Raw genomic sequence first — 27,502 nt, forward strand, 5'->3', positions numbered from 1 at the left:
GGCTCGGCAGACACACTGACAGAACCTCTGACAACGACACTCTCGTTCGTATACTGAGACCCATGGACTGAGTCCTAATTAAGTTTCACGCAGTGATGGAAGAAGTGTCCATTACCTTGCGCCCACGATTAGTTCGTTCTGGCCGGGGTCAAAGGTCAGCTGTGAATAATCAACGGTGCCCTCAGCTCTGAATCGGTGGATCCAAGGCTCGATTTCTGCAGAACAAGAGAGGGCACATGTTAGCGCACATCACTGACTAACACACACACACACACACACACACACACACACACTATTTTTTTTATATTTCTCTTGAGTGCTCCTGAGTGCATTTGTGTTTGTTTCTGTGCGGGTGTATGATATGCATATCAAATGCTCTCGCTGTGGCGCCTTTCATATTAACCTCTGGCCTTGACATCAAAGCTTCAATCTTGGCCTGTCTAACATCTTTTGCCTACCTACCTCTGTGTAATGGGATAGCTGCTGGGTTAGCTGTTCCAGTAATGCTATCATTTGTTAAGTCGTGCTACTGGTCATTTTTTCTTTCCAGCTCTGGGATGTAGTTTCACATAAACACATGAGTGGAATGGACTGCACTTCAAAAAGCATGTGTCTTGTCACTCCATAAAAATCACCAATAATCGTGCATTATACATATAGAAAATGTATAAATAAATATATAAATAAAAATCAAAAATAATAATAAATGTAGAAATAATACACAATAATACATATACTGTACAAATAATACATATATAAAAAATAAGACAGACAGGCAGGCAGACAGACAGACAGACAGATAGACAGACAAACAAATAGATAGATAGCCAGACAGACAGACAGAGACAGGTAGATCATTTGTACTTTGCAAACAATAATGAATACAGAATAATTTACAAACATAGTAAATGAATTATATATAATCTACAACATTTCTTCAATAAAGTTATTTTATTTTAATAATCAGTTTAACAGCTCTGCTGAACAACAAAGCTTCCTCTAACTCTGATAGGGTTGTTTTTCTTCTGAAGAAGCGCATCTCGAGCATACAAAAGGAAGCCAGAATTCCCTACAGATCCACAGCATCAGTTACCACAATGTTCCTCCATAAATCTTGCATGTCTCTATGGGATAGCCCTAACTTCAGCAAGACTGGAACTCGTAAGTGAATGTGGAGACACTCAATGTGGTTCTCTAGTGTTTCTGAGAAGCAGTTTCATATGATAACAATGTGTATTAATTCTTTTAGGGCTTCTGGGTGACTTAATGTAGTCTACTCGTGTCAGCTAATGGTAGGCATTTATGTTCTGTTTATATTTTCACATTCTTTTTAGCATACACTGAACACTCGGTTACATGTTAAATGTCTCATTTCATGACAAAATAATGTCTAGAACTACAATCTTCTTGCAAAAACATTTCATTCAAGAGTCAAATGTGTGAAAGAGCCACATTAGCAATGAATGTCATACAAAAATAGCATGAAGATGTAAAACAACATGGGCACTTTCCAAAAATCAACCTCAGCATGGAAGCAATTTAAAGCCTTCAAGGTCACGGCTGTCAAAACTGCAGGAACTCTTGCCTTGGTTTGCTCTTAAACTTGTTTTCTTGAACTGTCAAGGACTGTTTCTTTTAATAGACATTAATATGTTTGCTCTTTGCAAAGATTCTTTAAGTACAGGAAGCAACATCTGACAAATTGCAGCTGTGTAAATGCTGGGGTCTTCTGGCGCAAAGTTGCTCTTAAACAAGTTTTCTAACCAAAATTACAGAGGGAGTAGCCCAACACAAACTTGTAACTAAAATGAGACAAAACCACTTTACATAGAGTGTGTATTGTTACCAAATGTTGGCACTTAGTAATGTTAAAAAATGGAGAAATGTCTGTGCAGGGTCAGAAAGCTCTCATATTTCATCAAAAAATATCTTAATTTGTGCTCCCGAGATGAACGAAGGTCTTACAGGTTTGGAACAACATGAGGGTGAGTATTTAATGACAGAATTTTCATTTTTGGGTGAACTATACCATTTAAATGCTTAATATATTGGCATAAAACAAATAATATAAAGGAAGATTAATAAATGCTGTAAAATATTGCGAGCTACTGCTAATGTATAAAACCGTATTGTAAAATGTTACTCAGAACTAGGTTAATTTCATACACACAGACACACAATGAAAACTACATACTACTAAACCATCAACATGGCGGATATGAATGTAAAATTTGTATCAGCAAAGATTCACACTGTAATTTCTTTTACATATACTGTATAAATCAATAGCATAATTAATGATCCGTTTACTTAAACTTAGAAGATAAGATATTTTATATAACATAAAACCAAAAAAATACCTATCGGGTTTGTTTTTCTACCAGGCCATGCAATACAGCAAGAGCTTTGACAAGCCCATACAGAAAAGACTCCTACCGATCACAAGATATGTACTGTACCTGTGGGGAACCATCTGCTTCTTAAACCTGTCATTGACAACAAAAGAAAAACCTTGTTTTCCCAGAAAGAAGAAGAAAAAAAAAAAACTCTCTGAAGTCCAAACAAAATGCAAACCTGACTCACTATGAGTGTGCAACATCTGTCCAGAACATTATTGCACAAACCGGCACTTATGAGCAGAGCACAACGGCTCCACGGTGCAGATATTAACATTTCTTTACAGTCAACCAGTGTGTCTTTATACAGAGATCTAACAGTGGAGCTCTGCTGGAGTTCTGGCATAGCTGAGGGGACGTATATTTATCTCCTTTATAGTCTGCACAGAGGAAAGCTGACTGTCCGTGATGTCCTTCCCACTTTTTGCTCCCTAACGGACAAGGATTACATGGTCCATGGAGAAACGTGTCCCCACAGCACTCTGGAGAAGAGAGCAGAGGTGTTCCATTTAGGAAAACACAGTCTCTTGCTCCCAGTGTCTCTCCTTTGGTCTGGATGGAGACACGCATCTCGGTGACTCAACCCTTTTTATTGATTTTTTTCAAAGAGGCTGCTAGGAACATTCGCCACTATAAATGCAGACTGCAGGCTTGATTCAAAAAGGCAAATTTAAGGAGAGAGCAAAATGTTTCTCTCAGCCTTCAATTCAGCCTAAATTGGCTTACTGGGTGGCCTGACAAAGTCTGAAAGGTTTAGATTAAAAAAAAAAAAAAAAAAAACAGGCCCATCAATCACTCTTCACTATATAGCCTTTGTCAAGATAAGCCCCGCACTGCCTGTGTGTTCAACTATAATTACAGGGGAAGCTATTTCACAAAGCATGAAATTTCAGAGAAACAGAAGGTGTTTATTAAGCCAGCATGCAAGTGGCATTAATTTAAGGTGTGAAAAGCTTCAGTAATCGATGCCTTTTTTATCTATGTTGAATTCTGGTTTACTAAGGTGATACTGAGACGAGATTTGATAATTGGACATGTATCCAACTTACATTTGCATTTATTTAAGTAGCAGACACTTTTATGCAAAGCGACTTACAAACAGAGAATATTGGAAGTAATTTATCATAAGAGAGAACAACATTTGCTGAACACAGTGCCAAGTTTTAAATTATAAAGGATTAGTACAAGCTACCTGCAGAGCAGAAATGAAACGCAGAAAAGTATACACAAAAAGAGTGTTTTTGCTGAATAAATACAATATTTCATATCTATTAAAATTCATTAACATAGTTAAATAATTGTATATTTTAATGAATGAATGATGCATTTATATTAATTAACATTTTCAAATAAATACTGTTTTAAGTAATAAAAATAAGAACAAAAATGGAATAGAAAATATTCTATTTTATATAAGTATTAATATACATTTTGGTACACAAACAAGAAATTAAATGCAAAAAAGTAAAACAAAACAAAAAAAAGAACAAGTTTTTTTATTTAATAAAATAAACTAAATCTTTCATAAAAATCTATTTAAACTAATAAACATGTTTAAATAAAAATAATTGATTTTATTTATTAAAAATACAAAATAAAAATAAATTATGAAAATAAGAGCTCCTATATATTTTATTTTCATTATTTATTTATTTGTTTATTTAAAAAAATAAATAAATAATAAATAAATGATGAAAATATTTAATTTACTTAGGAAAATATACATTTATATATTTGTTTTCCTTTTCATAATGTTTCCTTTGCACACCTTTTCATTCCTTTTGTTAATACTTGGTCATGTGTTTTTAAATTGTCCTTGAGACATGCTTTCTGAATGACTACAGCACTTTTTTTTTATTTTATAATGTGTTATGAGCTAAATCATAGAGACCTAATAGCATTGACAAACTCACTCACCTTCCCCCGGCTTAAATTACAGGACTCCCTTGCCTGGAGAACATGTATTATAATCAATGTAAATTCAGCAGGCGGATTTCAGTAAGTAATTGTAGAGCTGAATGTCAAAGCCAAAGGGGGTCTATTGGGGCTAATGGAGTGGAAAGGCAAGGTCAATATTTTAGCTTAGTGATCAGCTCTGACTGTAAGTGAACTTCCGGAGAACCAAGCCGTCTGTAAGCATGACCTAGTGAGTAGTAACACAGACTAGTAGCTAATTAACCCATTGATTTTTAGGATGTGTCTGTATGGCTGTTCACCATCTGTGTTATAGAATGAGTGTGAATTTCAATGTCTAACACCCGTCTCACACACAAACGCTGGAACACAAACCTTTTAATTAGCACCCCATTCATTAAATATGCACAGTGAATGCAGTGGTAATGGCGTTTATGCCCAGCAGCGACAGGGAGGTCTGTCACACACACACTCACACACACTCTTCATTCCAAGCCCATAACGGTCCATTGGCACCGTTTTGAAATGCAATTCTTATGGTTGCTCAAATAATCTCAGTTCTCCCTGTTTGACTGAGCTTTTGAATCAAAGCTTTCAGATCATTGAACGAGCCCCAGTCTACACATTTAGCAGCTGCCCTGCTGCAAAACCAAATACCTGCACGCCAGCTTTCACAAACAAAACCCTTTCTTCAGTAAAAACATTTATTCAAAGAGCGCTGGGATCTGCGTGCACTGGCTCTTTGCTGGTTTTCTCTTATGTGTTTGTTGAACTGCTCCACTAGCTTTCTAAAATAAGCCTTGAACTCTGTATGCCCTTTATGGCCCCAGTTCTCATCTGGAGTTCAGATTATGCTGTGTTTTCTGAACAAGCTCTTGTATTTAGTGGTAAATAAATTATATTTAGTTACAGCTGCAAAATAGGGTTACACTTTATTTTAAGGTGTCCTTGTTACAGCGTAAATATACATTTATAATATTGAGTAATATTAATTAACTACATGTACTAACTATATGGTTAGGGTTAGGATTATGGCTTGGTTTAGGGTTACTTGCATGTAATTATGCATAATTTGTTGATATTATACTAGTAAGTACATGTAACGTGTAACTCATTCTATAAAAGTGTATATTAAAACGTTTATTTTTAAATTAAAATCAATCAATCAATTAATCAATCAATCAAAATATGTTAACACATTTGATTAGATTGTACTGTATGTGTTATTCTATTACATTAAAAAACTCTTGTTCTCTTTCTTTACTTTTCTGCATTTAGTTTCTAATCTATAGGTAGTTTGTGTACTATATGTTAATACATATATAAAATACAAAAATATTTTTATTTTATATATATTAAGTAAATATATAAAAAAATATACACAGTAAATAAAAGAATATGTAAGGAATAATTGATGAGGTGCACATTATTTTTCTAATAATTCAACGGACCGAAGTCAATTATTCCGCTTATACTACGGTTTCCACACATCAAGACATCGATCAGATGATATATGTGACCCTGGACCACAAAACCAGTCTTAAGTCGCTGGGGTATATTTGTAGCAATAGCCAAAAATACATTGTATGGGTCAAAATTATAACAAAACAAATTTATGCCAAAAATCATTAGGATATTAAGTAAAGATCAAGCTCCATGAAGATATTTTGTAAATTTCTTACCGTAAATGTATAAAAACTTCATTTTTGATTAGTAATATGCATTGCTAAGAACTTCATTTGGACAACTTTAAAGGCGATTTTCTCAATATTTTGATTTTTTTTTTGCACCCTCAGATTCCAGATTTTCAAATAGTTGTATCTCGCCCAAATATTGTCCGATCCTAACAAACCATACATCAATGGAAAGCTTATTTATTCATTTATTCAGATTATGTATAAATCTCAATTTCGAAAAATTGACACTTAAGACCAGGGTCACATATTTCAAGGCATTCGTCCGCTTTTTCTACTTAAATTGCTATTGTGAGTAGGATTATTTCTTCCGCATCTCATCCAACGCCTCCGTTGCTAATTCCAAAATGTAATTTTAAACCTAGTAACGGAGGCTTGAGCCGTTGATAGCAGACAAATGCAGTTAATACAGTTAATAACTAAGTTATGAGAGAGAGAGAGAGAGAGAGAGAGAGATTGCCTCTGTGTGTCTCTCAATAGTGTTCGGCAGCAATGTCTCTAGTTATAGTGAAACTTAGTTCCTTTTGTTCACGAACAGCGCCGTTGTTGTTACCTCGCTTGTGAGAAGTCATGTAGTTTTTAAGTTGTTAAACTACTGATAAAATCATCAGAGTAGCGCTAACAACATTAGCGCGATGTATGTTAGTGTGTGTGCAAACTGTAACTGTTATGTATGTGCGGTCTGTGAGGGAGAGAGAGCGGGAGAGATAGAGTATGTGCTTTCCGTACATAATAAAGCGTAATTTTGTGGCAAAACATGGACATGATCTGTCGTTTTTATCCTTTTGTTTACTATATTTACCTTTGAAATAACAGAAATCATTTGGCGAAGTGATATGGCCATGTAATGTGGTCAAGAGCTGCCAGGAACTTTGTTCGCTGTGTGCTTCCCTGAAAATAATTGCACACCTTAGAACGTTTATCAGCCAATCAGATTCAAGCATTCAACAGCCCCGTAGTATAATATCTGATAAAGCAGCGTTTTGTGAGCTGAGCGCTGCTTTGTGTACAGCCGTTACCAGGGAAACCTCCATCTCTTCCGCTCTACAAGTGTCTCCTGTTGGCAGAGAATGAATTTGCATATATATGCCACCACAAATAGAGTGCAAGTCTGTGGGAAACACTGTGTGTGTGTGTGTATATATATATATATATTAGTGCTGTCAAACAATTAATCGTTATTAATCACATACAAACATTATATATGTATGTGTACTGTGTATATTTATTATGCATATATAAATACACACATGCATGTATATATTTTGAAAATATTTACATGTATATACATTTATATATTTATATTCTTATATTTTATATTATATATAAATATATAAACATAAAATTTTTCTTAAATACATGCATTTGTTTGTATTTATATATACATAATAAATATACACAGCACACACATATATATATATATATATATACATAATGTAAACAAAAATTATTTTGGATGCGATTAATCACAATTAATCATTTGACAGCACTAATATATATATATATATATATATATATATATACAACTGATGTATGATATATGTAACTGATTATATATATATATATATATATATATATATATTAGGGGTGTCAACCTTTAACTAGTTTCATGCATTTCTTTTTCAACACATTTACAGGTAAATTCTAGTATTCTAAATGTATTTTAAATTTGCGATTAATCACGATTAATCAAAGCCCGTGACTGTGATTAACGCGATAACATTTTTAATCGATTGACAGCACTAATATATATATATATATACAACTGATGTATGATATATGTAACTGATTATATATATATATATATATATATATATATATATATATATATTCAGATTATAGAGTTATAGGTGTTTTAGGATGACTAATATCTGTATATACATTCAATTACGTATACTCTTATACATGTAATTGAAAATATATATATTTATAAGAATATCTTTATTTATATTTTCAGGCTCTTGAAAAAATTGGGTAGAGTGAAAATCCTGACAAACTCTAAAGCAAAAAGTAGGATTATAGACTTGCAATAAAGTATATTTTTTGTATTATATGGCAAATATTTCCACAGGTTCGAATCTTCAGTTCTAAGCATCAGGAATCTGGTTGTTAACACCTTACACATGACTATTTCTGGGTTCAGATCAGATTAATCAAATCCCAAAAGCAAATAACATACCATGCTATTACACTCTCTGTGTGCTGTGGCATTACTGAAAAATCCTAGATTTGTTTGGCCAATTCATCTTTTCTGAATCATTAAAATACTGGTGCCCGGGATGCTGTGAGTCTGGAGACTGTTGTGTAAACACAGTTTTTTAAAAGCTTAGCTTAAAGGTGTGCTATGAATGAATAGCGCTCATAAACAGCTGTTGAGAGTAATCTAGTACTCTTGAAATGGAGCTTGGACCCGGAAACAATATTCGATACGTCATAAATTAACAAGCGGATAGTAAATGTGGTGCTTATCTCAGCAAGCACCATTAATTAACACGCTAAATGAAGTCCAGAGCTCTCCTGTAACATGTTGTCATGCTGTGGTGTGTGGGATGCTGACAAATGCTGACCTGTGTGAGAGATGAGTGGGTGTTCAGCTCTATGGCAGGGGGACTCCGGGGCCCGTGTGGCCCCCCGGCAGGGCACTCCTCTGGGCAACAGCAGCAGCAGGCTGTGCAGCAGGACGAGGCAGCGGGCCAGGGCCGTTCCCTCCACGGGGGGAGCCATGGGGGTCCACGGGACTCTGCTCAGTACTGCTGGGGCAGGAGCATAGGGCGCTGGGCATCTGCCACGGAATTCTGCAGAGAAAATGAGAGAATGATTGAACGAGCGTGATAAGGTTTGATTGATTTCGTTGGTTAAATTTTATAATAACTTTCATAACCTTCATTAATAAGTCATTTTAAAAAATCATTACGTAACAGATCATTACTTAAAGGCAGGACCTAATGATAATGACTGGCTGATCGTACTTTATATTATCCCTCTTATTACACAGGAAATAAATACACAGAGATTCATACAATTTTAATAACATAACATAAATATTAATGAATTGAAAATGTTATTATGTGAGAAGAAAGCGACATGAAACCATCACATCACAATAAATTATACAGTTTAGTGGTCATTATGTAAAAATATGCTGCAGAATACGATGATTGACTGATCAGAATCGATTACCAAATAATGCAGTGTTACCAAATAATGTGGAAGAATACAGTGTCTTTTTGTTTTGTTTTTTGCTACTGAATATTTTTGTGGAAACCTTGATACATTTTTTCAGGATTCTCTGATGAATATAAAGTTCAAAACAATAGCAACAATATATTTGAAATAACATGGAAATTATTTATACCATCATAAATGTCTTTACTGTGACTTTTGATCAATTTAATACATCCTTGCTGAATAATAGCGTTCATTACTATCTCTTTTTTTTTTTTTGAATGGTAATGTATCACAGCTTCCATTCCACTTGAATAAATTAAATTAAAAAATATTTTAATAGAATTTGAATAATATAAAATAATACTATTTCAAAATATTATTGGTTTACTGCACTTTTGAAAAATAAATGGAGCCTTGGTGAACATAAGAGGTATCTTTCAAAAAGATGAAAGAATCTTTATTATTTCAGACTTTAAACTGGTAGTGTTTATAATTTTATTTCAAGTGATGAATGAAGGGGTGAAGAGAGAGAGAGATATACTGAGAATAACATGACAGAGTAAAAGAGCATCAGGCAAAGAGTGAAGCCAGATAAAGAAAAAGCAGCTGTTGAGGTCTTCACATTCATCTCCCCAACCTCCTGCACTCTCATCTTTGACCTCTGACCCCACTTCCACGAATCAGCACAGGAAGCTGCTCTCCAGCTCCTCTGAAAAGCAGTACACTATCAGAGAACATACCGCAGAGCATACACACTCCACAGGGGCCCCTCACAGTGCTCACATACAGCCAGAAAAACTCCATCTAATTTTGTGCTCCTGAGAAACTTACAGTGTTATAGATTCAGACTCATGGGCTGAAGAGCAACAGCTCTGGCAGAGGTCTGATATTCACCAACAAAGCACATTCTATAAATAGCGCTAGCTTTCTTTCTTTCTTTTTCATACTTGCACACAACTACTTAAAGGGATAGTTCACCCAAAAATGAATATTCTGTCATTAATTACTCACCCTCATGTTGTTCCAAACCCATAAGACTTTCGTTCATCTTCGGAACTCAAATGAAAATATTTTTGATGAAAACTGAGAGCTTTCTGACCCTCCCATAGACAGCAACACAACTGACACGTTCAAGGCCCAGAAAGGTAGTAAGGACATCATTAAAATAGTCCATGTGGCATCAGTAGTTCAACTGTAATTTTATGAAGCTACGAGAATACCTTTTGTGCGCAAAGAAAACAAAAATAATGACTTGTAAAATAACGATTCAAAAATTTCTGTTCTTCCATGTCAGCCTTCGATGCGCGTTCACAACAGTACTACCACACATTTTTATCAATGTTATTATTATTTTTTTAAAACATTTATATATAGTCTTTATTCATTTTTATTTCAGTTTTAGTTATTTTATTTGATCAATTTATTTATTTATATGTTGCAGATGAAATAAATTTAATAAGTTTACATTTATTTAAAGTAATGGGTTTCCATTGCATTTTAATGACCATTTTAAACTATCCCATTAAATCACTCTGATTACTGACTGAACATATGACAACACATTTCTGCAAAATAAAAACAAACAAACAAAAATATCCCCTAAACTACATTAAACTAAAATAAAATATAATTTTGTCCCTTCAGGTACTCGCACTCAAAAAAAAAAAAAAAGGAAGTTATTGCTCTGTAGAACCTGACTGCGGGTCTACTGGACGGATTTTGCAGCACCACTAGCACTTGTGCCGCAATGCTTGTCAGTCAAAAATCACTCCATCATCCTTCCTTTCCTTGAGATAACCTCTCTTCACTACGACAGTACAGATGAAATTGAGTCAGTCTGCACGAAGGGCAATACAGAACTCGATTACGCCAAAGTTGCTCTCATCAGCAGGGACCACAGGGACTCAGTAACTGACACACTGCCGATCTGAATGGCCTGTTGATGGGTCTGGAGACTCATGTCTGTAGCGTAGGGAAACAGGGCTTTACATCTTCTTGTCTTGTTGAATGCACACACAGTTTCCTGTCAGTAGATGCTGGACCGAGTGGAGCCATTGCTTTCTAGTGTTTTTTCAGATTTTCTCTTACGATCAATTCCCATTTGATATCCAATTACAGTATTATCAAGCACACACACACATAAACAACATATCGAATGGCAAAATACAGTAAATAAGGAATTCGATTTCGTTCTTTATGTGAATGTTCGTTTTTTACAGCCTAAACACTTGCACAACATTAAAATCATCATTTCTTTTGAACGTTACCGCCGATTGTATTTGTATTGTAGCTCAATGCAGGGTTTAAACACTGTCCCAACCCCTCATACAAGCAGACACAAAGAGAGCAAAGAAAAGATAAGAATCACATTAGCATGGATGAACAGCTTGACAGTGAAAAGTGCAAACATCCATCAAAGGTGTTTTATGCGAACTCATTTGCTTGAAAGTCTCAAATCAGATACAGACAGAGCTGGGTAGTAACAGATTACATTCAGGGCTCGCAAAATCGCTAGCCCGGCGTCCCGGGGCTATTGTGTTTTCCAGTCGGGCTACCAAAATGCATCACCGCCTGCCCGACGGGCTCCTTAAATACAGACCTCCCGCGGGTCCTTAAAAACTCTGAAAGTGAGTTGTATCAAAATTAAGGCCATAAAAACTTTTAAATACGTTAAATGGTATAAGAAATGTCTTAATTATAATTTCAAGAGGTCTTACAGTTGGGGACGGAAAGACATGAGTCGCAATATGGCAGGATTAAACTTCAAAAGGCAATGATGTCATTGAATAAATAATGAGCGCGGCACGTTTAAAGTCAAAACGCGGCGCAGATGTCTTTATGTGAATGTATCTGAAGGGAATCGACTGTCTTCAGAAATGTGTCGTTGGCATTTTAATTTCATTTTACCTATAGTTCCTGATAAAGCAGCGTTTATGAGCGCTGAGCTGCTTTGTGTACAGCGTTTCCGGGAAAACCGCAATATTTCAGAGCTCCTAAAGCGCCACCTCGTGGCAGAAAATGAATTTGCATTTCCAATAAGCCTTTCTTGCTGTTTATGGTCAGATCAATGCAAATATCAACTCATGTTTTTACGCAGCAAACACATAGAGTTGTAAATGAGAAAGAAGTTGATGTGCCTTCTAAAGATCTAAACAATTAAGACAGTAATATTTATACGTTTTAAATTATCATCATAATTTATATGCTTGATTGATCCCTTTTCATAAAAACTGTCTATAGCCTGAAACGCTGTTGTATAAGATTTTTGTTTTTGTGAAAACCTGTATCTGAACTGCAAATCATGTAATTGTATGGCTCAAAACTGAATGTTACCATAGACACTGTCCAACCCTGTTCATTTTACTTGTGCAGCTCTTAAAATGGGTCATAAATTGCCTTAAATATATTTTTAAAAATTCTGCAGATACCCTGTAAATAGTGAAATAAAATTCCTTCCTTCATATTTGTTGATATTTGTGTATTGAAAATATTTTTGATTGACATTTAAACTCCTATCTGATTTTCTATATTTAAAAAAGACAAAAATAAATAAAATAAAATAAAATGTTAATTTTTTAATTTGGGCTAGTTAAATTAATTTTCGGGCTACCAAAATCTGAAGAGTACCTGCCCGAAGGGCTATCAGGGATTTTGAAATTTTGCGAGCCCTGCATGTAATCTGGATTATGTAATCAGATTACAAAAATTAAGTACTTGTAATTAGATTATATTGCATTTTAAAATACTTGTAATCAGACTACAGTTCCTTTTTTATTTACATGATTACATATTCACACTATAGTAATAAATTATTATTATTATTATTAATTCAATTAAAATCACAAACCCAGTTTGGAAAATGATGTATGGTTTAATGCACTTCATGTTGTTAATAACAACAAAAGGAATATATTTTCTTTCTCTATTAATTTCTATTATTATATCAATATGTGACCCTGGACCACAAAACCAGTCATAAGGGTACATTTTTCGAAATTGAGATTTATACATCATCTGAAAGCTGAATAAATAAGCTTTGTTACTGTTATGATAGGACAATATTTGGCCGAGATACAACTATTAGAAAATCTGGAATCTGGGGGTGCAAAAAATCTAAATATTGAGAAAATTGCTTTCAAAGTTGTCCAAATGAAGTTCTAAACAATGCATATTGATATATTTACAGTAGGAAATTTACAAAATATCTTCATGGAACATGATCTTTACTTAATGTCCTAATGATTTTTGGCATAAAAGAAAAATCAATAATTTTGACCCATACAGTGTATTTTTGGCTATTGCTACAAATATACCCCAGCGACTTAAGACTAGTTTTGTGGTCCAGGGTCACATATGGTAAAGGATTGTTATTTAAATCAATGTGATAAACAAGTTAGGTCAAAAGTAACCAAAAAGTAGTCTGACTATATTACCAAAAATATGTAATGTAATGGATTACGTTACTAACTACAATTTTTGCCATGTAATATGTAATCAGGAATAGATTACAGTCAGCTCAGGATACAATGCATGCCCTGTCACATTGAGTTATGGTGCTCAAATGGACACACATGAGTTCGAATCCAGCTTGCAACACTGCCTGATTCCATATCTATAAATTCCTGCTCTCTCTCCACTTTACTTGAAATGAAATGTCAAAAAAAATGATACCTACAAACTTAACCAATTACCACCAGGACAACATAATGGCTGGTTGTTAGTAAGGGTGTCATAAACAGACAGCGCACAAGCGCTGAATTTCCTTTAATCATAGCTGCAAATGACAACATGACATATCCCTGCTGTGGTCCAGTGTCTGTCACACAGAAAATAACAATGTATGTTGACAGTGATGAAACATTTCAGCAGTAGTACCGGTTACGTTCTCTCTCACACATACACACTGCGGTCTGAGTGGCTTCCTGCTCAAACTGTCCTCCTCTAACACAAGTGAAGTAATGGGAGAGCACCGTGGTTAATGTGATCTAATTATTCCTACAGAAACACCGGATCCTCTACATATTACAGTCATTCACATTCAGAGCTGAATCACAGGAATATCTTCAGCAATAAAATGAAATATGGTTGTATCTTGAACCAAATGTAGGGAGGAATAAAAGAGAGAGTTCACTCAAATAATGAAAGCTCTATTCTCATTTACTCACCTTCACATCCTTTTTCCAGACCATAGAAGGTATATTTTTAAATAATGTACTAGTTTAAGGCCTGGAGCTTTTAAGCTTCACAAAGGATGTAGAAATGTAAAGGTGGTCCATTTGACTCATGCACTACATTCCAGTTCTTCTGAAAGCCATATGATAGCTTTGATATGATAACAGATGGAAATCTTTTTCTCCATTGTTAACTGTAGCAACCAGATGGTATCAGTGAGTGCATTCGTAAATAAAGTTTTGAGAAATGGATCAACGGATTCACTGATAAGATCTGAATGATTTGTTTATGGCATCACTATGTTATGTTATGGCTTCAAAATACATATACACGACCATTCATTATTTTTTAAAGAATTAATACTTTTATCCAGCAAAGATTCATTACATTGAAATTCAAAAATGGCAGAAATATGTATAATGTTACAAAAAATACAAAATACTGTTCCTTAGAACTTTTTATTTATCAAACAATCCTGAAAAAAAAAAAAAAAAAAAGTATCTTGGTTTCTGCAAAAGTATTATGCTGCACAACTGTTTTCTACATTTATAATAATAATAATAATAATAATAAGATAATATTATGGTTTTTGGACAGTAAATCAGTATATTAGAATGATTTATGAAAAATCATGGACACTAAAGATTGGAGTTATGATGCTGAAAATTCAGCTTTGCCATTGCAGGAATAAATTACATTTTAAAATATACTAAAATAGAAAACAGTCATTTTAAATTTTAATATTTCACAATATTACTGTCTTTACTGTATTTATGATAAAAGAAACGGTAACATTTTACAATAAGGTGTCATTTGTTAACATTAGTTAATGTATTAACTAACATGAACAAACAATGAACAATGCATTTATTACACTATTTATTCATCTTTGTTAATGTTAGTTAATGAAAATACAATTGTTCATTGTTTATTCATGTTAGTTCACAGTGCATTAACTAATGTTAACAAACACAACTTGTGATTTTAATAATGCATTAGTAAATGCTGAAATTAACATTAACTAAGATTAATAAATGCTGTAGAAGTATTGTTCATTCTTAGTTCATGTTTACTAATGTTGTTAACTAATGTTAACTAATGAACCTTATTGTAAAGTGTTACCAAAGAAACTTCTTTCAAACACATAAAAATATTTTGAACGATAGGCTAAGTATATTTAAAACCACATAAAATATATTCAAAACAATCTTAAAGGGATAGTTCACCCAAAAATGAAAATTCTGTCATTAATTTCTCACCTTCATGTCATTAATTCATCTTCGGCACACAAATTAAGATATTTTTTATGCATTCTGAGAGCTCTCTGACCCTCCTTAGACAGCAAGGATCCTTACACGATCTATTACACGATCAAGGCTCAAAAACGTAGCATGGAGATCATTAAAATAATCCATGTAACAACGTGATTGAATTTTAAAAACAAAAATAACAACTTTATTTAACAATTCGTCTCCTCCGCGTCACCCTATAGCACCATTTGGAGAATAGCCTATCACATACATAAACAACGTATGCTGTTCTGTGTCAGCAGCACCGTTCGCGGATACGCTGTTTACTTTGTTTATGCTTTGATCTGAACATAAACAACATATCTGCGTACATACGTTGAATATATTGTTTGCGTATGTGATACTCTTCAAAAGGGCGCTATAGGGTGACGTGGAGGAGACGAGTTGTTGAATAAAGTCTTTATTTTTGTTTGTTCTTTGTACACAAAAAGTATTCTCGTAGCTTCGTAAAATTACGGTTGAACCACTGATGTCACATGGATTACTTTAACGATCTCCTTGCTACGTTTATGAGCCTTGATCATGTTAGGATCCTTGCTGTATATGGAGGGTCAGAAAGCTCTCGGAATGCATCAAAAATATCTTAATTTGTGTTCCGAAGATGAATGAAGGTCTTACAGGTTTGGAACGACACGAGGGTGAGTAATTAATGACAGAATTCACATTTTTGGGTGAACTATTCCTTTAATCCTTACTTCTTTTTGAACTATTCAACAGCATGGAAACACTGTAAAAATAGGAATTGTTCAGAACCTGATGCATTCAACTATTGTCTCTCAGCTACCGTCTTAATTGTAAGTAACTTGCTGTGTCAATTTGAATTTGTTCCTTCACTAAATGCTAAATAACTACCAACAATGACAAAACAACAACAAAAGTTAAAAAAGTCAGCAAACATAATGGAAAATAATCTTATAACAATAATCCTATAATTTATTCATGAAGCAAAGCACACTATTGGTCTAACATGTGGTTTTATTGTAGTTTCAAGCAATTCACACTTCTGTGTGATTCAAAAGATCCTGTGAAGTGGAAAATATGTAGTTGCTTTTTTTGAACAGCAGTGAACAGAAGTCATGTGGGTTTAGAAGAACATGAAGATGAGTAAATGATGACATTTTTCACTATTTAAGTGAACTATACTTTTAAGCAAGAATGAATGGCCGTAACTGAAAAGAAAGACTGAAAGCCTTGATTTCAAACCAGCTTGAAGGCCAACCAAATAAAAACCTTAAACTATTACAGATTTTAAAAAATAAAAATGTCGATAAATTCATTAAATAGACTCCGTACAAGCAAGGTCGCTGACTAACACAGCTATCATTCTTTGCCACGGGCAAGAGCTCATAATTATACACTTTAAATGAACATACAGTGCGGAAGACCTGTGGTCTTTACTACACATCCATGTTCTGTTCTTCTCCATGTTTGCACAGATGGCTCTTAACTCTTTGGAGTTCAAACCCACACACATCGCACCATCCTGAGGATGTATCTTCTTGTTACAGAGCAGACAAGACACATACGCTGTAAAACACCAGACTTTACCCAGGGAAAAACCAATAATGGGACGAGACGGGAAATAGAGGTTTCCTACACTATGGATCGACAGCAGGGAAACACAAACCAGCATAGGCAGTCACAGACAGCTTTTATTTCCTCTGTAGATCAATTTCAATCTCTCGTCTCCGTCTTTCACTCCGCCATTCCTGACATCTCCACTAAAATGGATATTTTTTACCAACACCCCTGAGGCAACTGGATTGAGAAGGCATTAGCAACATCTGGTCCAGAAAAAGGCAAAGCGCAGGTCGTCTGGTTCAGGCTGCCTCCGGCGTCAATACACACAAAGCATAAATAAAGGGGCATTTTCATACAAGCTCTCGAGGATTGAATAAGGCTCAGTCGTGCTGTCTGAATTAGCCCTCTCCATCTGGAGAAATATCCTAATTGGCCATCCCGGTTAGAATTGACATCAATGCAAGGGTTGCCTAAGTGATGGGAATTGTACATTCATGAGCAGTGACACCTAGACAGGTGACCTGACGAGTTATTCTCAGCAGGTGATTGTGAATGCGCTCACTCACATGGCCAGACTTTTGGTTTTTAGCATACTGGTCCACATTACAGCTTATTCCAGCCAGAAATGGCATATTTGGAAGATGGTCCCTGAACAACATTTAAAGCTACTAACTAGATATCTAATGCACTGTATATGTGTAGCAAAAGGGAATGCTTTGATATACTAGTGTTTTTCTGCTTATTGGCTACTAAGGGCCTTAAAGTGTTTTCGAGGCTTTAAAAAAAATATTTGAAATATTTTGAAAATTCAGAGACATAATGTTTATAGAAGTGCATAAGTGTTTAACAAAGATAACTGAAACCCTATCTGGTAAAGAAGCGTCTGAAATTGATTACCTTATATTCAGAAAGGCATCAATAATTACTTTAAATCACATAATAAATGAGAGAAAATAGATTTATCAGACTTATTATCCAACAATCACGCTGATACTTTTTAATGACATTAAAAATGTTACTTAATCATAGATAAAACTATCATTAAAACTAACTGAATAGAAGACTAAACAGTGAACAAATTGAAGTCTCCTTGTATTATTTGTTTCAGAAATCTGAACTTGTCAAGGGTTAACATGATACATGAAACTAAGATGCTAAGATATAAATATACTAAGAAATAATACGTGATAAAAATTAAAAATTTTGGTGATTTCGGGTTAAAATGCCGGAAACGGTCGCCTGTGAAATAAAATAAAATTGTAATTAAATTAAAATAGTAAAATAAATAAAATAAAAATCTGACTTATACAGTTATACTGTTTTTAAATTTTAAGCTTTTTTAAAAAAATCTTTATTTTACATGAAGGTTGTAGTTAAGAACAATAAATCATTTTATTAATTATACAATGCAGGGAATCTATAATTTAAATGGAATAGACTTAGCCCCTGGCCCCCTACATATAACAATTTGGCTTTTCGTTTAATTTTTGGGCAAAGATGACTTAATTTTTGTTTAATTCGTTTTAATTTTTGTCATAGCAACATTTATAAAGATACAAATAATGGCATTGCTGCACAGCAAGCCATTTTGTTATTATAAAAATACTAATAAAAACACCCAACCAAAATCTTTGTGATTTTCTCCTGGAATCTGTAAGTGACAGAGGAAATCAGAGGCAAACCTGAATAAAAAAAAAAACTTAAAAAATACACATTCTAAGTGATAGCTGGTTGAGCAAATAACTATCACAGCAGTTTCCCAGGTGCAGCGTGTGCATGCCAGTCGGTAAACATTTACTGCTTTTCAATGCGAGAATGGAATTTTCCGCTAGCAACCTCTTTATCCTCTACTGATATTTTTCTCAGCCAGACAGAACCATTTCCATCTCAAATCTAATACTGCTTTTGGGTCCAGTGAGCTCTCATTCTGTTAAACCAACAGCGTTTTAACAGATTGCACATCTGAGCACACAACATCTGTCAACTATCGGACAACAGCCAACCGCTTATCTTAAAATCTTAAGCGCTGATCTGTTTAAGTCCATATTACGCAAAAAAAGAAGAAGAAAATATGCAATACACACATGCACACAAAAACCTCTCTTTTCTCCTACATGTTGACACCCAACAACTGGGTGAAATTGATGGGAGGGCTTGGCTGGAACTGGATTTGACTTGTTGGGGGTAGGCAGCCACAATTGCAGGCTAGTTACGAAAACAATACTACTTAAAGACTGACATATTGAGGGTTATGTTCAGTGCAATAGCTTTGGAGCTGTTAAAGAGTAGTTTTGGGCTGGCTGGCCACATACAAAGTCAGATTTAAATCTGGGACAGCATACCCAGCAATTTCAACCCGTCACACCCTGACTCTCCCAAGGTATCCAGCCTTTATTTTTAACTGTCTGTTTCTCTACACGACCTCTGATGGAACTGGTGCTGACTATCCTTGGATATATAACAGACGAAGCTTTTTTGACGCTGAAAGCAAGCTGTAGCTCTGTAGTTATGTGGCTCTTTTCAAGAGTAACGGCCCCTGAGCTAGCCCGTAATCACAAGGTCATTGAAACACTCACACATGAAGCATTTTCAAAGGCATGAAGAAGAGCCTGAGGCTCATAAACAAAAGGTATTTGTTAAGGTGCATTTAACCTGTGCCTTAAAACAACAAATCTAGGTCAAGGTTGACTTTTTGCCAGGTCGCCTGTGCAGAACTACAGGACTATTGATTTTGGAGTCATTTTAAAGGAATGGATCACTCAAAAAATGATATTTTGCAGAAAACTTACTCACCATCAGGCCATCCAAGATGAGCTTGTTTCTTCATCTGAACAGATTTGGAGAAATTTATCATTACATCATTTGCTGACCAATAGATTGAATGGGTGCCGTCAGAATGAGAGTCCAAAAAAACATCACAGTAATCCACACGACTCCAGTCCATAACTTAATGTCTTGTCAAGTAAAAATCAGTGCGTTTTTTTCCATTAAATCGATCATTAAGGCATTTTAACATTAAACTTCTAGCCAAAATATGAGTCCATAACCCATGATAATTCATTTAAATGTCCATCCCTTGTTGTCCTCTTGCATCAAAACCCACCAACATATTTGTTTAGAACTGTTTTGGAATGTTTTCACTCATTAAAGGTGCTTGATATGTGCATATTTCTCTCCTTATTCAGATTAGACGACTTTTTTACTGGCAATCAGATAGAACACTCGTATTTTAACAGGAAGTTATTACAAAAACAAAGCTTTTATAAGACATTAATCGATGGACTGGAGTCGTGTGGATTATTGTGATGTTTTTATCAGCTGTTTGGACTCTTATTCTGACGGCACCCATTCACTGCAGAGGATCCACTGGTGAGCAAGTGATGCAATGCTGGATTTCTCCAAAGGTGTTCAGACGAAGAAACAAACTTATCTACATTTTGGATGTCCTGAGGGTGAAAACATTTTCAGCAAATATTCTTTTTTGGGTAAACTATTCCTTTAACTGTGACGGTGCAGACAACACACTCTACTAATTTATTATTATTATTTTTTTTAAATCAAAAAAGATAAATCATCAGTACATACGACATATGAAGCTTTCAAGAGCAATACCAGCACACTAGCCAAGATCAAAGTTCCCCGGGTGCACTACTATCTCCCCTCACAGTACGTTTATCTCCTCGTGAAACTATCACTGTCGGATAAAGTCATCATCCTGTGCTGCAGAATCCCCCCAGAAGAGAACATGAGCAGCGCTGCCAAACAGAAGAAGCAACGCCGAGCTCTCACTGTGAGGGTCTGTGAGCTGACAGCAGACTGTTTAAAAAAGCCCAGTATCATAAAAAGTAAAAAGCCACAATAATACGAAAATAAATACACATTTTTCTTATCATTATGATTACAATATCAAGTGTTCAGTGTCACGTGAGGTTTTGGAAATCATCTAATATACTGATTTGGTGCTTAAGAAACATTTCTTATTATTATAAATGTTGAAAACAGTTCAGTTAAATTTTTTAACATTATAAAATGTCTTTACTCTCACTTTTGTTCAAAATGCATCTTTGCTAAATAAAAAAATATTAATTCCATTTTTTTTTTTTTTATCTACGGTAGTTTACAGTATATATAAAATTAAATGGAAAATATAAATACAAACACTAATATTATGTTGGATGTATTAATAATAATAATAATTATAAAAAAAATATTTTCATTTCTGCTAAAAAATAACCAGGATTAATCTCATGACTTCCACAAGCAAAATAAAACAGTAATAAACAATACCACATTTTCTTTTTAAATTATTTTATTATTATTATTATTTAACATTTACAGACCTAAAACATCAATTTTTCTCTCTCTACATTTTTCTTTCCCTTACATCTCAGTTGCAAATGAAGACAATTGCTTGAGTCTTCTTCTCTTCCAAGAAAAAGACCCTCAAGTGTCTCCTCTAAAGTTCTAAAAGAGATGTCAAAGATGTCAAATACTGTAACCAGATACTTCAGTTGTTTCATTTATTCACATTTAACATCCAAAACCAAGCTGACACTTAAAACGAAACACAGCAAATGTAATTAAGTCTCCTGTGCTGGGAAAGGGCAACCTCTGAGATGCAGCTAGGCTGTTTTGTCACAAAGCCTTATTGATTCGAACTCATAACACGAACCATTTTTAGTTGACAGTATTGAGATATTTTCAACACGCTCTACACAGCTTTGGTTTTTGGAGACATTTAAATGCCAGAGCGTGACACAGGCATTGAGCCTCCCCCACATCACAGGAGCCTTTTTAAGATGCAAACCTTCACAGGCTCTCAAAAGAGATGACAAGAGAAATCAAATGTTCTCCTAAGTTGTACAAATCTGTTTAAAGCAGGCATTGAAACTCACAGACTGACTGACATTTCAGGTGCCTGTTTGTTGATGCCAATTGCTACGTATATGCTTAACGTGACACAAAACTCCACTGAAAGGCATGCGGTTCAAATTAACCCGTCATATACCACCTAAAATCCATGCATACACAAATACCCACACCCCTGGAGGTGCAGCGATAAGACCCATAATGCCTGTCCCTCTGAACATTTGACATTTTTAGAGGTTTAATTACACGCTTGGCCTCCAAGAGTTGGGTAAAACCTGCAGCAAATTACACTATCACTATCCCCAGCTGCATGTCAGCATTGTGGTATTGAAGCCCTTCAGCAGTTGAACGCGCTCACCTTTATGAATAAATAGGGTTCACACTCATGAGTGAACTGTAAAGGCGCGTGTCTATTCTGGGTTTACTTACGGGCAAGATTTGCCATTTGGGTGGGCCTCCAAAAATGGATGGGGCTATTATCTAATATAAAATTATAATTGATAACTGCAATGAAAAGCTTTTTTGTTCGTTTTTACTTGCTCATTGGATTGGATGGATAGCTGTTTGGCTTTACTGTGATTTTTTTCATGTTTTACAAAATTGGTCTGGCCTACAAATAGAAATGTACCAGTTTTATTAGGAAAACAGACAATAAAACAGATACACTACCATTCAAAAATTAGGGTCAGTAAGGTTTTTAATCATTTTATTCAGTATGGGTGCATTAAAGCAATAATAATTAAAAAAAAAAGACATTAAAGACTTACTTTAATACTTTTAAAAATGCTGTTTTATTGAATTTCATATTCACCAAAAAATTCTAATAAATAAATAAATAAAATTATCATAGTTATCACAGAAAGTATCATAGTTTCCATAAAAGGCTGCATTTATTTGCACAAATCTACATTTTTCGACCAAAAATACAGTAAAAACAGCATAAAGTATTATTGCAATTTAAAATAACAGTTTTCTATTTTAATATATCTTTAAAAATTTAATTTATTCCTGTGATGGCAAAGCTGAATTTTTAGCAGAATTTTGACAAACAAACAAATAAATAAATAAATACATTCATGTCCAAAACATTCCAAAATAAAGTGCGGTGCTTAATATTTTTGTGGAAACCATGATCTTTTTCTTTTTTTTTTTCTTTTTTTTACAAAGTTCAAAAGAACATTGTTAAATACAACCCAGTGCTGGGTAAATATTGGACAGAACACATGCTGGGTTGTTTTCAACCAACAGTTGGGTTAAATGTTTAACCCAGCCTTCTGGGCAGTAACCCAACTGCTGGGTTCGTCCATATTTTACCCAGCACTGGTTTGTATTTAACCCAGCATTTTTTAGAGTGAAATACATTTTTCTGTAACTTTATAAATGTCTTATACTTTCATTTCTGATCAATCTAACGCATCCTTGCTGTATAAAAGTATTTTAAAAAATTCTACTGAAACTTCTGAACTATAGTGTATGAGAAATAGTGAGCTTTCATGAAGTAGGAAGTTACATCTTTAGCCAGTTGCCAACTGTGACACAACTACTAATCGATACATTTGCACACATGTGCAGACTGAGAAAGCCGAGTGTAAATCAGGTTCGAAGTACATGCTGTCATGGCACAAAGATAATAACAAGAGAACCACTTCATCTGCTGTATAATTAAACACCAACATACTGGTGCCACGATACAGGAAAACACCAACTCTTGATCGGCAAGCCATTTCTTTTATGAAGTCCTCAGATATGCAGAGGGTGGGAATGTAAATAATTACTCGGCTCCAGTGGAACCAATTAATCACACGTGTGGGGTGCAATTTGTCCCATAAAAAGAAGACGAAGGAAATGCAAGCAGACACAATGTCGCACAAGTCGGCTGTAAGCCGGCGCTAATGAGAGAATAAGTGAGAGAGAAAAATAGGAAGACAAAGTGATGCAGCCCAGCTATGAATGACGTGACGTCTTGACAGGACAGAGCATGTTGCACAGCTGCAGGCGTAGCTGAGGCAGCGTCGAGCTGGGTAGATTATAGACAGTTCCTCTAGTGAATCCACGTCCCGTCTAGAACAGCCAGACACTCACACAGTGTTGTCAGCACAAACATACACACTTTCCTTATCCTCCAAGCAATTTGCTGATCATATTTTAACACCAATATGAAGACAGACATCAACACATCAACAACTGGAAACTGGAGGAGGACGAGGAGGAACAATGATAGCTTCAAGGGATAGTTCACCCAAATATTAAGTTTCTGTCATCATTTACTCACTTTCTTATGTGGAACACAAAACAAGATTTTTCTAAGAACATTTCACTATATACAGGTCTGGACAAATGCTATTTTGAACCCCAAAGACTTTCATTGTGGATAAAAACATTTGTAACAGAAGAAGGTCTGAAACAGTACGGGGTGAGTAAACTCTTCAAAAGCCATGTTTTCTGAACATATGGAGACTTTTATGATGAACTAATGTTTACTATAAGCCTAATACCTAATGACCTGCATTCTGTTGTCTCTGGAGACACAAAATGTGGGGCAAAGTAAAGAAATATGAATGTGTGAGAGAGATATCTCTCCTCTGATGAGCAGCTTTTGCCTTTAAAAACACTGGCTAATAAGCTTATTAACATCTTCGAGCGAAGAAAAATAAAAGCTGATGGTGTACGCCACATTGAAATGCAGCACATTATTAAAACAACATGAATTTTAATGTAGATCTGAACCAATTAAGGTATTAAGGAGACTGAATAATTGCATTATGAGATGCTCAATCCCCATGGATTCACTTTCAAACTCCAAAACATGCGTTAGATTCTCCAAAGACTCCATTAGGAATGTATAAACATGAACGATAAAATTTGGACAGCCAATCATAATCAATCTTGCTGTCACGAGCTTGAGAATTTAAAGTGACAGACAAGTGTGCGATCGTTATCGTTCGCTGGTGTGGACGCTAATATCGTTATCTTAATAGATTCTTGGTGTGAACGGGGCTTAACATGCCTTAAACTGATTAAAATGGACCATTTTCAACATTGACAATAAAACGAAATATTTATTGGACACCAAATCAACATATATTAGAATGATTTCTGAAGGATCATGTGAGACTGAAGACAGGAGTAATGATGCTAATAAATCAGCTTTACCATCATATGAATAAATAACCTTTAAAAATATATTAAAATAGGAAACAGTTATTTTAATTCGTAATATATTCCACATTATTACTGATGGTGAGCATAAAAAAAATATTTTTTTAAATATTCTCTTTTTCAAAAGTCTATATATATATCTGAGAAAAAGCAGCACTGCTTTCACTTGAACTGACTGATGAAAATACAGTATAAGCTTATTTTATGACTAGAGCTATCTTTTTATGCCCACATTTAGGAGTCGTCCAAAACTCACCAAAGAAGAAATGATTAGAGATGCTATTTAAATTTTCCAATTAGCTCGAGTTTGTGGCATCACTTCTTGTTTGACTGATTCATTTCAAGTTCTCAAAGCTGAACATGCAAACTGGCTGCAAAGGCGACATCTGCAAGCAATCATAAAGAATAAACACATAAACATCACTTGAACAGATAACTATTGATCACTGGAAAAAGTTACAAATGTAATGAGGAGAATGAAAAACAATACAGCCAACAAAAATATAATTAATATAATATAATATAATATAATATAATATAATATAATATAATATAATATAATATAATATAATATAATATAATTAATATAATATAATATAATATAATATAATATAATATAATATAATATAATATATATAATATAATATAATATAATATAACATAATATAATATAATATAATAGGAGAACATTAAAATGATCAGCACAGTAGGAAAATATTCATGCTAAATAACTAATGCATTGCCTGCAGCATAACTCACAGCTCTTTAGGTTCTAATAGTTCATTATACAGAGAAAAAGAGAAGGTTATGAGAATCAAGTGTGTATTTTTAAAAGATTTGCTGATGTTTTGCTGGCTATACTTGCATGGGAATGCAACCAGAAAACAAACCTCTCTTTTTCTTTCTCTCCCTCACTGGTCTGACGAATCCATGAGGCAATATTCCAAATACTACCGTCTGGATATTAGACAATGAAGTTTAAACAATAAAGTTTAACTGGGGACGTATGCTTTATCCTGCAGGCCTCGTTAGAGTAATTGAAATACGCCGGCCCGACAGGCTAATTAGATAGTATATGAGCAGTCAAATCCAGGGATGAGATGAAACGATCCACAAGAGGTTCTGGGACATAATGTAAGTAGAGATTGGCATTTTATTGCTATTCTGAGCACAGTTTTCGCTACGGCTGCATCCTAATTCATATAGTATGCCATGTAGGATGTGAGCAGAATTAGAGTGTCCAAAATCATCATTTTGGAAGCATGTCAGTGAAAGCTATTTTTGAGCTATTATTACCCATAACTTCTGCATTAGGAAGGAGGAGTTTCAGAAAGTTTTCTTTTGACTTCAGGCAAAGAAAAGTGAGAATGTTTTTAAAAGTATGAACCTTAAATGATAATGCACCTTAAAGGTCATCATTAGCATCAACAAAAGGAACAGCAAAAAAATCTGCTTTCAAACAGACTTCCTAAAGACTCTGCTGCCATTGGTTGGATAAACAGAAAGCTCTGCCCCAAACTCACACTATTGGTTGGGCCATTGTTGCTATGTGGCTGGGATGCTAAACAAGACCAAAACAAACCTAAACAGACACATTTTCAGAAAAATCAACCTATGAATTGCTTATAGTATATTACTCTGTAATAAGGTACCATATTAAAAAAAAAATAAACACAAGAATGAATTTAGTTGATTTGAAAAGACAAAGATGAGAAAGATGTCTGTGGTATCCTGCCATACTGGCATACCGTATGTTTAAAACTATTTACTTTCCCCATCTTCAGCAAAGTACATACTGTAGTTTTAGTGCATTGAAGTAGTATGCAGGATACAGCCTATTACTTCCATTTGACTTGGGTCGACAGCCTTAGAGCTAATTTCAGACAGTGTCAGGTGAATTACACAAATCCACATAATCTGTGTAAAACCTTCAGAATTCGTTCTTCCTGTCTGATTCATAGACCTTAGTCAATGTAGCACCATATTTCATTTTCAACAGGAATGAAAACAAGGCTGTGAGAGATAGAAGTACAGTGTGTTCAATGGATTGTACTGTTGTTTAACAACATACCTATTGTTCAGCTGATGACACATATTTCTGAAAAAACTTTCAGTAGATAAAAACACCATAAATCAGTTGTGAGTATAGGACCTTTAAATAGCGCATGCCATTGTAAGAGTGTAAGTTTATCCACCACAGCATTGTATTTCATCCATGTAAAATTCAATATGGTATCTAACCTGGTTGAGGTCTAGGGATAGTTCACCCTAAAATTCTGTCGTTCAAAACCTGTAAGAC

General features: G+C 34.6%; 1 protein-coding gene across 2 annotated transcripts in view; it reads right to left on the reverse strand.

Moving 5' to 3' along the window:
- The window catches only part of sema5a (sema domain, seven thrombospondin repeats (type 1 and type 1-like), transmembrane domain (TM) and short cytoplasmic domain, (semaphorin) 5A), a 147,211-nt gene that overhangs the window by 94,687 nt on the left and 25,022 nt on the right, over positions 1–27,502 (reverse strand). For both annotated transcript variants that reach the window (XM_058765617.1, XM_058765618.1), the window contains 2 exons: positions 8,572–8,799; positions 116–215 (listed from right to left, as the gene is read on the reverse strand). In XM_058765617.1, the coding sequence (XP_058621600.1) occupies positions 116–215; positions 8,572–8,728 (257 nt within the window). In that variant the 5' untranslated portion in view covers positions 8,729–8,799. The remainder of the gene's footprint in view (positions 1–115; positions 216–8,571; positions 8,800–27,502) is intronic.

This window comes from Onychostoma macrolepis, chromosome 24 (genome assembly GCF_012432095.1).
Source record: "Onychostoma macrolepis isolate SWU-2019 chromosome 24, ASM1243209v1, whole genome shotgun sequence".
In the NCBI taxonomy this organism is placed as follows: Eukaryota; Metazoa; Chordata; class Actinopteri; order Cypriniformes; family Cyprinidae; genus Onychostoma; species Onychostoma macrolepis.